The sequence below is a fragment of the Temnothorax curvispinosus genome, unplaced genomic scaffold (genome assembly GCF_003070985.1).
Source record: "Temnothorax curvispinosus isolate PA1 unplaced genomic scaffold, ASM307098v1 QBEX01005839.1, whole genome shotgun sequence".
In the NCBI taxonomy this organism is placed as follows: Eukaryota; Metazoa; Arthropoda; class Insecta; order Hymenoptera; family Formicidae; genus Temnothorax; species Temnothorax curvispinosus.
Genome location: NW_020215619.1, coordinates 2827 through 17976, shown reverse-complemented (window position 1 = coordinate 17976; position 15150 = coordinate 2827). Strand labels below are relative to the sequence as shown.

Genomic DNA, 15150 nt, shown 5'->3' with positions numbered 1-15150 from the left:
AATTTTTTATTATTTAAAAAAATGACTAGACATGTGCAGATCAGATTAACAAATTAACATATTAATGAAGCCGTAAAAACACGATATATCTATAATATCTATATAATAGTAAAAGTTAATATTGTTAACATGTACATTTTAGCGATTGTATAAACCATCTAAAATAATTATATTTTGGTTTAGTATAAAATCTTGAATTTTTTTTCTTGCAATTGTAAAAAATGTGAATGAAAAAGGTAGAAAAAAGCGTAATGATTTCTATCATGGTTTTATTAAGTAATATATATAATAGCAATGCTAAATAATAGATATATCATTTTCCGGCATTAATATAATAACTAACTGTAAAATTCGGTTGTGATGGTGTATGCAGTAGCCCAGAGTAAATTGATTGGTTAAGATATTCTTTAGGCGATATTCCAAGATCTCGATCTGGCAACATATATGCATTAAGAGTCCACATAAAAGGGTATCGCAAGCGACGTTCACACTAGCACAGTGGAAGGTACTTATCATTTGCTGAGCGTAAGTTAAACAGTAAGTTATGTAAGACGAATAATCGTATGGTACCCATTCTCTATACGTTAATCTTTTGTGCCTAAAATCAGTGAATAACGACATCATGGCGATGAACGAGCATGTTGTTCCAATTAAGCTCGTGTAACGTAACGTGTTGTTCCTAGAAGATGATTGAAGAAATTGTTCTAAGCTTCGTAGAACATTAATTGTAAAGAAGATAAAGAATTTGAAATAATTGTACATTTATTCTTTGTGATAAATAATATACTACTATTTAATAATACTATAATTGAATTTGATTCCTTTAAATTAATTTATTATTAAATTATTTAAAATTTTATTAATACAAATTTGCTTTGCATTTTTGAAATATATTAAATTTTTTAAATAATAAATCTAAAAATAAATCTAAATTTTTAAATTACGTTAGAATTTGTAATATATTTTTAAAGAAATGTACTAATTATATGTACAAAATATTGAATTAAGGAAATATCTATAATGTTACATAAAAGATTGAAGATTATTTAATTAAGAATTATATTTACCATATTATTTTATCGTACTGCCGTCGAATTTTTATCTCATCCAAATTTAAGGGCTTAAATGGCACTTCATTGAGACAGTTAATTAACGCTGCAATCTTCTCATAATTTAACCACACGATAAACAACTTATAACATGCAGCAGATGAGGTTAACATCATGTTTAAATTATTAGTAAAATCGTCAGGATTGTCAACGTTTAGAACAATGTCCATAAATTGCGACATTGAAAAAAAAAAATAACATGCTAATTACATATACCCTGTAAATATTATAAATTGTCTGTTTAAACAGAGATGTCCACGAAAGTGGTCGAAAGCATCCAGTGATCATAATAATTTTACGCGTTAATTTCAAAATATCCATTATTATAGCTTCCTCGTTTAATTAGGAAATAAAGAAAATATATAATGTATAATTATATGTAATTGTATAACGTGTATTGCCATATATTTATGATATTGATTGATAGAAATCTTTGAACGATGTTCACACAACAATATATCTTCAACTTTAACTTAACAAAGTTTCTATCACGCAGTAAAAAGAATCAGATAACATTATTTCAAGAGGGTGCACCGTTAAATGTCTATAGACGTATGATGCGATTCTTCGACGGTGACGATATTTCTCGACGATATTTTTTCTTTTCTATTGCATATTTAATATCCCTATCTTTATAACATAAAACCTGCGATACAGCAATATCTATGTAAGGTAGCTCTAGTATAATGACTTCTACCTGCAACTTTTATTACACATGAGATGTATATTTTTATTATATTTCTTTTCTTCTAGATAGATAGCAAAATTGTAATATAATCAAGAGAGGAAGAAACAAATTCTTCAAAGTTCATTAATAATTCAATCGCTTTATATGTCACTTGTTGGTAGGGGCAAGTTTATTTCATTTATTATCGTATTCATCTAGAAGATAGAGATACCTCGCTCAGTATATTTATTGTTACAATATGATTACGCAAGAAGCACTTTAAAGTTATGCTTTATATAAAGCTGTAATTATAATCTTCGTAACTTCGTAATATTTCAAAATATATTATTTCTCGTTACACAAAGTATATTATTTATTAGACCCACATCGTAATTAAACAAAAGAATAACAATACAAGGTATGCACTTATATAAGGCTGGAGAGTCAGGCAGGAAATATAATTAATGGTTTTAATAATATCTTGAAATTTTTATGATACATTTTTTATATTTGCAATGATGTTTTTTCGAATAGACTGTGTCGAATAGTATGTGTATGACATCTTTACGATTTTCCCAGTATCGTCCTGCATATGAAAATATTAAAACAAACGGTATTTGAAACGTTATTTGAAAAAAAAAATATTTTAAGATTTATTACATATTTTAAATATATTTTAGTATAAAAAAAACATTTGTTGAAAAAATTAATTGTTATCAATGCCTAGAATAATTTAGTCTTATGTTAATGCAAGAATTTTCTGCACTTGTTTACTTGTTAACAATATTTAATATTTACTAATAATTAATTGACGTACATCTAGTATTGGTGCTTTTTTCAAGGGACTTAATAAATATCTTCTACTTATCTTTGTATCCACTTTCATATCGTTATTCCTGTATTTTTACTAGCAAGTTGTAAGCAGAATACGACGTTTTAAGCAACTGCAATAATTATAAATATATTTAATCTTTTTTAAAATCTTTGAAAAAGATTATCCAAAGTTGAAATTTATATAAATTTTAGTACTATATTACATAATTATCAACCATGGTAAATGTTACATATAAATAATGACCAATATTTATTTTGAAAAACTTATTACTAAAATCTTGACCAAAAGATAAAAGATAAAAATTTTATTAGTTAAAGAAATTAAATTTTATAACATACTATGTTTTATACTGACCGCTACAAAAGAGTCTAGGTTCATGTTAAGAATGTGTGCAGTGTGTGTAAACTCAATAGGTCTCATCGCGCGATTCATAATTATCAAAAGGCTTCTTTTAGTTTTATTATCCAACGCTATCCATTCTGTTTCGAAAATATTATCGACTAATTGAAAGCTCTATAAATTCATATATTTTAACATACAAAATGTTTTGCTTTCAGGTTCTTTGTAAAAAAAACGTGTAATAATCTAGACAATACGCATGTCTTTATGACGTCTTTTTAGTCATGCGGATTGTCTGGGAATGTAATTCTCATATATGTACAGGGAGTATCAGACCATCTGTCCCATTCAACTTTTTCCGTAAACGCGAGGCGACAGGTAGTTGGAGAGAGATGTTAACCCTTAAACCCTGTTCGAGGAATCAAATGAATGCATTTCTGTTTACTGAAATTAACCGGAGGTAATAGCAACTGGAGTCAATTTTGAAATCTCCAACATAGGAACATATGTCGTGTAGAGTATTGTTCAATAAAGCTTAAAAAAAGAAACATCATCTTTTATTTAAACATAATCGCAGTATTTCCAATCGTCGAGGAGAAACGACTGGAAAATTGAGAGGTGATGGTGTCGAAATTATAATACAAAGTTTCGTATGGTTTTCTCCAACTTCTTGTCACCTTGCGCTTATGGGAAATGGGTGGGACGGGTGGTCTGATGCACCTTGTACATATATACACATATATAAATATATGCATACCATTAGTTTGAGTTTATTTCCAAACCAACAATAGATGAAAATTTCTGCAAGTACACACGATGTATATGAGAATAAACCAATGAAATTAGCGTTAAATTTATTTCTAGATAGTTGGTACAAATTTGAGCACATTATGAATGTACTTGCTACGAATTGAAATGCGATTATCTTCGTGAATTTCGCGTTGGTCGCGTATGCGTATCTGCAAACAGAATATTTTTATACTGAGCATTATAATTAATTGTGTTGGATAAATTGAAAGACATAAATAATTGTTACATGCCATTTAACATGTTAAAAATAAAAAATAATTTTGATATACGACTTTTGGAACATAGGCGATTTCGGAAATTTTAACCATATAATGTATTAAAATAACATGTATTAAGAAAATGTATTAGGATGGTGTATTAAGATAGACTTAACATCGCAAATCAGTAACAAATTTATTATGAAATATATCTGCATAAATATAAGAATAAACAGAATAAATAGAATTAATACTATAATAGAATATCCTTTTTAATTAATTTAAAAACATATTTCATGTAAATAAAAAAACTTTAAGATATATTACCAAATTAAAAAATTATAGAATATTCCAAGATTAAGTCTAACAAGATTATCACAAGACTAACTCGATTATGTGATGATGATGGCGTACACAGTCGCTGAGAGTATAGTGCCCATATATGATACCTTTCAAGCGAGATTCTAATATCGTAATCTGACAGCATAGATGCAGTAGCAAACCGACAATGAGACAGTCACAAGCAACGTTAATAATGCACGAAGCCACTCCGCCTACGATTTGATGAGCATATGTGAGAGAAAACATCACGAACGACGAGTAATCATATGGTATCCATCCTCCGAATGTTAACTGCCTCTTTCTGAAATTCGTCAGTAATGATACCAAGATCTGAAATGCGCAACTGACTGCAACCAACATAGCATAACACATTGCGTTATTTCTAGAAAAAATAAGAAAGTGATTACGCCTTTATCTCGTAAGACGAAAATGTCTTTTACTTTGGTAGAAAAACAATATTTTCTACATGTAATCAAAGTTATGCAACTAATATATAAAATATAAATAATTTTAAACGTATATAGATATAATTCTGTTAATAATACAGAATTCTGTTAATAATATCTATTAACCCCTATTAGCTTCTCACACTTCCAAATTTTTACGGGTTTCCCACATTGGGGTACAGGCTACTCCACGTCGTATATTTAGCTAAAACTATATGAAAAAATCAACTAATTTTAAGTCACTTTTTTCCATCGATACGCCAGACATTAAGGAATATGCCTATGAATAAGAAAATATGAAAAATACAGTAGTTTTGAAAATATTCGTTTGTAAAGAAAAGGTAAATTCTCGAAGTAGCAAACTAGAGAATTTTACCTGAGGTTACAGGCACCCCAGTGTGGGAAGCTAGGGTTAATAATATTAAGAGTGATATCTATAAAAAGTCTTTGGGAAAAATGCTGTAATGATTTTCTAAACATTTCGTTAGATAAAAGATTACAATATTTATAAAATTAATATTCAAATGGCTCCGAGAGGATTAAAATTCAGTATGAAGAATAGTCTTATTATTTTTAATAGACAAATATTATTCTAGCCATAGTAAACGCCGACAAATCGTCAGAAACACAATTCTGGTTGAAGTAGTAAAATCCCTCCCCCCCCCAATTTAATTTATAAAATTAATATTATAATCTACATATCTGCCAAATTTTATAATTATTTACACAATTCTTACAAATCAAGTACCGTAAATAAAAAAATGATTTTTTTTTTTACTTACTGTATTACTTTGTCGAATTTACGTCGAATTTCGATTTCGACAGGTACTAGTGGCTTAAATGTTCCTTCCGTAAGATTCTGAATTAATTCCGCTAAACTCTTATGATTCACCCATAGATCTAGTATTTTGTAGCACGAAGAGAACAGGGTCAACATCAGATACACAACGTTAGTAAAATCGTCCGGATTGTTGACATTTAGGACAAAATCCATAAACTGCGTGAGTGTGTAGCTGTACAGTAGGCTAATTATTAATAATGAATACGCGTTGTATAATGTATGTTTGATCAGCGACGTCCACGAGAACGGTCGCCAGCATCCAGCGATTGCGAGAATTGCGAGTGTAAATTTCAACGCGTCCATGTTCTCTAAACGAAATATATTCTTTAAATTCGTCCGTATAAAAAAACGTGTCCTTTTTCTTGAAAAAATTTTTCAAAATTGCATTAACCCAATATGTACATGATCAACTATGCATGTGATTTATTGAGATGCTCTTCGTGTACTGTTTTGATATACGTTGCGTGATAATATTGTTGTTATGCATCAATGACAAATCAGCTGAGGAGGGAGACTTTACAGCATCTATAGCTCGTGCGACGCGACATTTGTTATTTTTCCCTCGAATAAGTAACATTATTATTATATTATCTAGCAACGTATACTGATATTTTCAGCGAATTGAAATTTCCCGAGAATTCCAATCCCATATTTATGTATTGCAATATGCGTAGACAAGAGTTTAGATGTATGAGAACTTGATACATTGATGTACTTATCCATTATAAAATATCTTATTCATTATTGTCGCTGTCAGCGACTTCAGTTTTCCTCAGTCCGGTATTCCCTATCTTTTTCTCGGTGTCTATATCGAGCAGCGTATCTATGCATTTTTTATTAAGTATAAACGTGGAAAGCAAGGTATATATCTTGAATTTATTCATTTTTGCAATGTGACACACATCAGAGCAAATAGGGGAAACCGAAGCAAGTTACAGGAATAAATTTACACATTGTTTATATTTGGCTATTTCCCAATAAATTGCAGAATCCAGCAAGTAGGGAGTGCAAAACCATCTTTGACACATATGACGTAAGTTGCATTTTATCATGAGCAACAGTTATGAAATAATGGCATTAAATTGCATTTTTAATAGTGGAAGTAAATTCTCATAATCTCGTAATTTCATTTACCTATTGATAATTGTAGGATTTCGTTAGTTGCTATCACAGTTTTGTCACGAAGGATATTGTACTCTCGAATTATATTAAAGATAGGCACAAATGCTGTATAGAAAAGAACCAAAAAATAAAATGTAAAAAGTGTGTCATCTTGCCTCGGTCTGCCCTAATGTTTGGACTAAATGGAAACGATAATCGAAGTAATCTGTTCTTCCATGGTCATTTTTGTAAGATTTCTTAACTTTATAATACACAACAGAAATATATAGATAATATCTGGAAAAGATATAATATTATCTCATTTCTGCTATAAATTATTATTCTCTGTACTCTCTTATGATAAAATATTAATTTTTTTAAAGTACATTGTTACCAAATTTTAACTCGACATTTACTTATACACTAAATATTATTTATCAAATTATTATATTTCACATACAATTTTCTTAGCGCTGGTTTTATACCCGTTGCAGTAAAGTGTATGTTGAATATGATATTCTAAGTACCTGCAACACATAAGTGCATATGAAATTGTTTTAATGGCGTTAACGATAATTTAACAATAAAAAAAACTTTATCAATAATAGTGCAATGTGACTTAGACTCCGTGTACTTAATTACATTGTTACTGTTGAGCAGACATACGTGTGAATTAAGATTAACATGTATAACACCAAAGAAAGAAAAAATACGCGAAAGACATTTTATTAATATAATTGGCTGCAAATATAATAAATTTACCCCTACGAAGGATTCAAGATTCATGGAAAAGAGATATGCGCTAGTAAATTCGATAGGAATCGTTGCTCGATTCATAATCATCAAAAGAGCTTTTTTAAAGCTGTCGTTCAATTCCGGCCAATCCATTTCAAAAACATGATCAATTATCTGAAGACTCTATAAATAGATAATAAAACATTAAAATAATATTTATGCACAGTATAGTCATGATTAAGAAATATTGAAATAATATAACTATTAATAAAATATGAATTGCACACGTACTTTTAATTTGACTTCATTTCCAAACCAACAGTAAATAAAAATTTCTATCATCATGCAGACAGTGTATAATACTAACGGAAGATATTTCGCACTTAATGTTGTCTGGGCCAGTTGATACAAATTGGAACATACCACCAGCATACTTGTTATAAACTGAATAGCGATTATCTTCGCAAATCTTTCATTCACCACGGAAGCAAAGCTGCAATTCAGTAGATAGTTTATTTTGCAAGTGAAGTAATTGTCCATTCTTAATTATAATAAAATAATTTTAATTTCTTTATTCTTAAATATATGTTAACACCAATGTGGCAAAAAATTGCCCACTTTTGTTAGATCATGTTTTCTCCGATCACTAATAACGAATCTCAATTTCAAAGAAAATTAAATTAAAGCATTAATTGCATATTAATTACATAATTCCATTAAATAATGTACATTAGAAAATTTAATTTCCAAAATATGTTGGGGACATAATATGGAAAAATTTTAAAGATTGAAAGTTGCGAATTAAAATATCTCATAGATGCGAATCAGATCAATTCTTGTCCATGATTTGCAACAATTAAAACCCGTACGAAACTGACTCATATATAAGGTCATGATGACGTACGCAGTCGCGCAAGTTTTTCCAGGTATGTGATTTGTTCAGTCGGTATTCCAATATCTCGATCTGACAGCAAACGTGCAGCAAGAGACCGCAGATGAAGCAATCGCAGGCGAGATTGACCAGAGCGCATGTTGCCATACTTATTAACTGATGAGTGTATACGAGGGAGAATAACGCCGAAGAGGAGTAGTTGAACGGCAGCCAGGCTTTGTACGTTAGGTCCCCCGTTCTGAAGTTCGTGAACAAAGAAGTCAGAGCGATGCACACGCATGTCGATTCAACCAAAACGAAGCAAAATAAAGTGTTGTTCCTGCAAAACAATTTAAAAATTTGTTACAAAACTGGTCTACGTCTTCATTTCTTTTTATCCGTTCCAAATGCGGTTGATATTTACTTCAAGAATTCGAACCACTCGCACATTATTATTCTCTTTCAACAATTTTATTCTAATTCTACTAATGTTGGTTTACTATTGCATCACTTCCACGAATAAAATTCATAAAACACTTTCTGCGGATAAACACGTATTATAAGAAATATAATTAAATATAATATTTACCGTATTATTTTGTCAAAATTTTGGCGGATTTTTAGTTCGCCGGGTATCTCCGGTCTAAATGATGTTTCGGTAAGAGTATTAATAATGTCCGCTACATTCTTACGATTCAGCCACAAACTGGATATCTTAAAGATCCCGATGCACACAGCCATCATTATGTACAAAATGCTAGTAAATTCCTCTGGATTTCCGGCATTCAGAACCATGGCCACAAATTGAGAAATCGCAAACGTATACAATAGAAGAATCACAAGAAACGTATAAATGTTATAAATTGTATGTTTGTATGAGGATATCCACGACAACGGTCGCCAGCATCCAGCAACCGTCATTAATGCGAGCGTATGCTTTAACAAATCTGTTTTATCTTCCGTTTTATCATATCGAACGTGATTCTTTTCGACACTAGATTCACCGGAAATTAACATTTCTCTACAATTATTACACAATTTGGATACAAAAAAAAAGAAAGCTTTCTATAAAGCTACAAAAAGCTGATCCTCTATACACATCAATAGCATATATAAATAACATTAAATTCTAATAAATTTGAAGATTACAGAAATACACGAAGAAGCTTATTATTGTAACTTACGAAAAATTGAATATTGCATTAAATCTTTTTATAAAATAAATTTACGGAGGTTCTATAGAAACTAGCATAAATTCCGGTCGCGTAGTAGATAATAACGGGTAAGATTTTCTACGATACTGACAACCTTGAAATTTCCATAGACATTGTCTATAGAAAATGTTTTCCGTCTACAGACCCCTATTCGGCATTTATGTCATTATTATAATGTAGAAATTAGCAATGTCGCATCTACTGATAGAATATTTTTATTTCAGGTTGAGTCTCCGGCGGTAAATTTTTCAAATGCAAACTTTATGCGACAATAATATAATGTGATATTATTATCATACGAAAGTCGAGATATTGAGATAAAACGATAGATATACGGAGGGGCTTCGCTATCCGCTTATAGACCATCGATGATTTGCCTCCATGTAATTTTGATGAAGGTAAATTCTCATCCGTCTAAAAGTTACTTTATTTTACTATTACTATCAGTGTCTGTTCAGTATTGTCTCGCGCTACTTCCAGTTGCAATTTATTCTGCTCCTCGCATCGATTTCCACATTTGCATATTTTGAGCGAAGATAAGTGCAAATAGAAACATGTATACCTGCCTAAATATAATCAACCGTTAAACAAATCTATCTACATTTTACCAATTATCTTCACTGATATACTATTCTTCTTTTATTTTTTTTTCGTGTTTACAAGATTGTATGTTATGCATTATTAACTGTTATTCTAATTTATTTAACGATTTATCTTTGGAGATCTTGCAGTTTTTGAGATATCTGCATTGTAACTTTTTTATTAATGAAATTTGATTATATTTGAGTATATTTAATCTCAGTCTTCGATTTTGATGATAAATATTTGATGAGAAATGTGAGTGATGGGTAATACAAGAAATACAAATAAATAATATTTTCTTTATTTATATATGTAATATATGCGATATATGCAACTGCGCAGACAGGAGACTACGATTACCATCCAAGGTATTTTCATACTTATTGTCCAATGTTTCTTAACATATGCACTGCACATATTTTAAATACTATTTGTTCTTCTTCCTTTAGTAGCATTTATCATCACTATTCTTTTTGTGTTTGTTTAAGTCGCTTTAAGTATATTGTATACTGAATATGACATTTTAAGCAACTAAAGAATATATTAATGTTTATGTAACAATTTTTAACTCAATCCGCTATTGCAGCTATATATCTCAAAGTATAATAAATTTATCCCTAACCTTCACGAAAGAATCTAGATTCACTGAAATGTGTGCACTAGAAAATTCGATGGGCATCAGAGAGCGATTCATAATTATTATAAGATTCTCTTTTACTTTCTTGTCTGCTGTAACCCAATCCATTCCAAAAATTTTATCGGAGAATTGAATGCTCTATAATAGAAGTTGTCAGAAGAATATGATTTTAATTTGACATTTTTTGTTGCAGTAAATAATGTTTAAATGTATATATCAACATAACGTTAAGCTTAAATTAAAACATTTTGTTTTAGTTTATTATTATTAATCCTGAAATTAATAATAATAAACCATTCTGGGATTTTGTGTGTGTGTGTGTGTGTGTTATCATTATTTTTAAATACATTCACAAAACGCGTTCAGTATGTATGCTGTACGCATTTACTTATATTACTCGTTATATTACCTTTAATTTTACTTCGTTTCCGTACCAAGAATAGATAAAAATTTGCATACACATACAGATTGTGTACATCATCAGTGGAACATATTTTACGCTTAATGTGGTTTTTGCCAATCGATAAAGATTGGAGCATACCACTAGCATGCTCGCTATGAATTGGACGGCAATTATAACCCTGAACTTTTCATTCATTGTGTATGCAAACCTAGAGAAAAAACAATATAATTGTTTATCTTTAAAATTATTATTACTTATGATTAAAAAACATTATCTTTAAAATTATTATTGCTTATAATTAAACATTACCATATACCATATTCTCGATTGAACTAAACAATCTTTATCTGATTAATAAAGAAAATTTCACATACGTATATGTTTGCAAAATATAAAGAAATATTAAAATAATTAAAATTAGTAATATATATATGTATGCCCTACGTTGCGTGCTTTGTATCTTAAAATCAATTTAAAAAAAATCTAAACGCATAAAATTGTACAAAGACTAACTTATAGATATGATCGTGCTGACGTACACATTCACCCAACTCGCTTTGATTGCGCAAGGCTTTCTTCATACGGCATTCTAAGATCTCGATCTGGCAATAAATATGCAGCAGAAATCCACAAATAATTATATCACAAGCAACATTCACGATGGACGCAACCGTCAAGCTTATTAATTGGCGAAAGTACGTGAAATAATACACTGTATCGGAGCACTCATAGGGTATCCACTCCCTATACGCTAAATTTCCTTTCCGAAAGTCCGTAAACAAAGATGTCAAATTCATGCATCCGCATGTCATCTCAACCAAAATTGTGTAGATTATAGAATAGGTCCTGCAAAATTACTGTGGAGGCTGGACTAATTCGTGATGTCTTTGTTTTGTATTTCTCTCCTTTAATTAAAAAGAAAAAATAATATATTCTCTACTTCTTTCGAATGGCAAAAGATCTCTATTTATCTAGTATTTATTTATTCTTTGTTTTATTAATAAAAGTATTTGCCATTTTATCAATTAAATTAAGAAATTATCTACAATACAAAGTAATTATAGATAATATATAAATAGATGATAATATATTAAAGATATAATATTATACAAAACTAATATATATATAGAGAGAGAGAGAATTGTTGAAACGATCAAATTAAAACATGCGGATTCTTTTTTTATTCCTTAAATGTTTCAACTTCTTACCGTACTTTGTTATCATATTTTTGTCGAATCTCAATTTCGTCTGGTTCCAAAGGTTTAAACGGTTTCTCAACCAACGCGTCGGTTAACATTTCAATATTTTTACGATTTAGCAACAGGCTGAATATCTTGCAAGAAGCGATGATCATGGCCAGCATTATATAAAAGGTATCCGTGAAATCGTCGGGATTATTGACATTCAGGATAATGTCCATAAGTTGCGGTAACATGAAGGTAAGCAATAATAAACACATAAGAATTGTGTATACATTGTACATGGTACGTTTACATAATGAGGTCCAGGAGATTGGTCGCCGACATCCCACCGCTGTGAGGACTTTTAATGGAAATTCCATAATTTGCAATTCTCGAAATATTTTTCACTCGATCTCTAGTTTAAGACAAAACATTTGTTATATTGCTCACTATTACACATTACTGCATATTTTTTGTAACTTATCCAAGAGGCATAATTGTGTGATATAATTATGCAAAAAACATTATATATAAAATTAAAATTTACGAACTAAAACAGATTTAAAAAATAAGTTATTTTTACTTACAAAATTGTATTTTATAATTACAGTTTCATACGTACATAGAAAAATTGCAGTAACACAGTAAAAATTAAAATTTGCTTTTATTTTTTAATTTTACTGTTATTATTAATAAACATAATATTAATAATCATGAGGTGTTTTATGCTTAATCGATATTGAAACAAGCGAAATAGCAGAATTGCATTTTATCCATTAACTTTAGATAATATAATGTTCAATAACTCAGTAAGTCATTTACTTACTCAAATAAGAAATATAAAATAGTGTTTTGTAAAGTTTGCACATTGATTTTAAAGCAATTTTGCAAACTTTAACGAATTTTACAATGTCGAATCTATTATAAACACGCAATACTATAACCGTCTGCATTCATTGTTCGCCTCTTTGTAGAACCTTCGTAGACTACTGCACATGTCATCATAATAATTATAGGTGTACCGAACTCGTCATATATTCCGATCGGTAATAATATACTTTTGTAAAATAATATGTATAGCTGTGTCTTTTTTGCGGCCTTCATATAACGACTTATAAACGAAATAAACAGAAATAACGTGGGAGAAACAAAAGCTTGATAGACCATAAATTATGGTGTGTCACCATGAAATTTTAATGCAGCTGTTCTATACTTACGTAGAAAAAATATGGAATTTGTTATTGTGTCGCCAGCTCCGCCTCACATCCGGCTGTCATCGTTCTGCTGCTAATATTGATCTATTCATATTTCTGACAGGGTACGAACGGTTCAAAGAACTCATCAAATATACATGTACACTTGTCCCTCGATTTACGAGATACTGCACATACGTGGTTTTTCTATATACGGTAAATAGTCCCTTCGTTTACGCGGTACTTTTTATACCTACGCGGTCTGAGTTTTACTACAATCTCAAGTACGCGGTCAGAACGTATATCTTTTTATGATGTTTATTGACATTCTTATGTTTGCAACGAGTGTACAAAAACATTAACGATAATACATTCAGTCGCTATACTGAGCTAGCGAAATACTACATTCCGCAAAATTGCACTTTATTTATTAACTTCAGAAAATAAGTATTATATTCAAGTATTACACGCAGAAAAATATATACTACCCTCAAGTAAATATTACTTGTTCTAAATATTTGATAAGTTCATATATCCGCAAATCCACCATAAAGTCATCGCAAGCATCACATTTACTCAAAACATATTCTAGATATTAGTAAGTCTAGTACTTGAAATAAGAATATTTAATTAATACAAGAATTCGGATTACTTACTATATACAGTCTACTGAAGAGAAGTATTATAATATTCTTGAAAGAAGAATGGATTCTTGTTTTGAGCACAAAATTATGAGCTTTTTTAAGATTTATGCTAAGTATATATCTTAAAGCTATTATTAAGATAATATTCTCTATTGAAGAAACCTATTACTTAAAATAAATAAAATAAGTAATTGCTTTTTTTGACTGTAGAGTGATATTTTTCTGTGTGTATATACGGTATATCAGACTACTCGTCCCACTCCATATACGCAGGGTAACAAGAAGTTGAAGAGAAATGTTAAGTTCCAAATCCTATCCGAAGAATTGAATGAAAGTATTTTTGTGTACTGGAACTGACCGGAAGTAATGGCAACTGTGATCAACGTTGAAATCTCAAATGGGAACATATGTCGTGAAAAATATCGTTGAATAGAGATTGAAAAAAAAAAACATCTTTTATTAGACCCTACAAGTGTTCAAAGTGTTTTCCATTTTGATTCAAACAATTCGATGCCTCGGGATACTACAGATCAGCGTTTTCCTGAAAGATGGATTGGCAGAAGAGGTCCTGTAGCTTGGCCGATCTCCTAATTTGACATCCATGGATTATTTTTTATGAGAACGAGAGTAAAAAACATGGTTTACCCAGCAACATCCAACGACAAGAGAGAACATGAAAGAGCGCATTCGAGAAGCATGCCGATCGCTGAGTGATGCAGAAGCTCTTCGAGATATAGATGACGTCAGAGAGAGTATCCACTTTTGTTTGAATCAAAACGGAAGGCTTTAAACATTTGTAGGGTTTGTAATACAAGATACTTCTTTTTTCGAATACAAAACTTTGAGTTACTTCGATACAATCACTTTTCAATTTTCCAGTAATTTCTCCTCAACGGCTGGAGGTACTGCGATGGTGTTTCAATAAAAATTGTTTCTTTTTTTTTTCAAGCTCCATGCAACGATATCCCATAGATATAATCCCATTTAAGATTTCAAAGTTGAC

At 30.2% G+C, this 15150-nt stretch overlaps 2 protein-coding genes across 2 annotated transcripts in view; both read right to left on the bottom strand.

The window, feature by feature from the left end:
• Nucleotides 1-5946, bottom strand: part of LOC112455138 — a 19233-nt gene extending 13287 nt beyond the window's left edge. Inside the window, exons 1-5 of the mRNA XM_025016878.1 lie at nucleotides 5528-5946; nucleotides 4346-4681; nucleotides 3708-3909; nucleotides 2966-3124; nucleotides 344-432 (exon numbers count right to left, since the gene is read on the bottom strand). Coding sequence (XP_024872646.1) covers nucleotides 344-432; nucleotides 2966-3124; nucleotides 3708-3909; nucleotides 4346-4681; nucleotides 5528-5889 — 1148 coding nt within the window. The 5' untranslated portion in view covers nucleotides 5890-5946. The remainder of the gene's footprint in view (nucleotides 1-343; nucleotides 433-2965; nucleotides 3125-3707; nucleotides 3910-4345; nucleotides 4682-5527) is intronic.
• A 1180-nt stretch (nucleotides 5947-7126) lies between these two features.
• On the bottom strand, nucleotides 7127-12846 carry LOC112455137 (odorant receptor 22b-like). The gene is made up of 8 exons (XM_025016876.1): nucleotides 12336-12846; nucleotides 11643-11982; nucleotides 11136-11337; nucleotides 10698-10864; nucleotides 8301-8633; nucleotides 7714-7915; nucleotides 7450-7605; nucleotides 7127-7214 (listed from the first exon to the last, which is right to left on the bottom strand). The coding sequence occupies exons 1-8, from the start codon at nucleotides 12688-12690 to the stop codon at nucleotides 7167-7169; spliced, it is 1803 nt and encodes a 600-aa protein (XP_024872644.1). The 5' UTR covers nucleotides 12691-12846; the 3' UTR covers nucleotides 7127-7166.
• Nucleotides 12847-15150: the final 2304 nt, after the last annotated feature.

What these genes read in the sequence shown, in the direction of transcription:
- LOC112455137 (XM_025016876.1), bottom strand. Translation starts at nt 12,690, where the DNA reads ATGGAATTTCCATTAAAAGTCCTCACAGCGGTGGGATGTCGGCGACCA. An exon ending in ATATGATAACAAAGTACGGT is followed by an intron (nt 11,983 to 12,335) that starts AAGAAGTTGAAA and finishes CTCCACAGTAAT; the next exon opens with TTTGCAGGACCTATTCTATA. An exon ending in GAAACGAAGTAAAATTAAAG is followed by an intron (nt 10,865 to 11,135) that starts GTAATATAACGA and finishes CTTCTATTATAG; the next exon opens with AGCATTCAATTCTCCGATAA.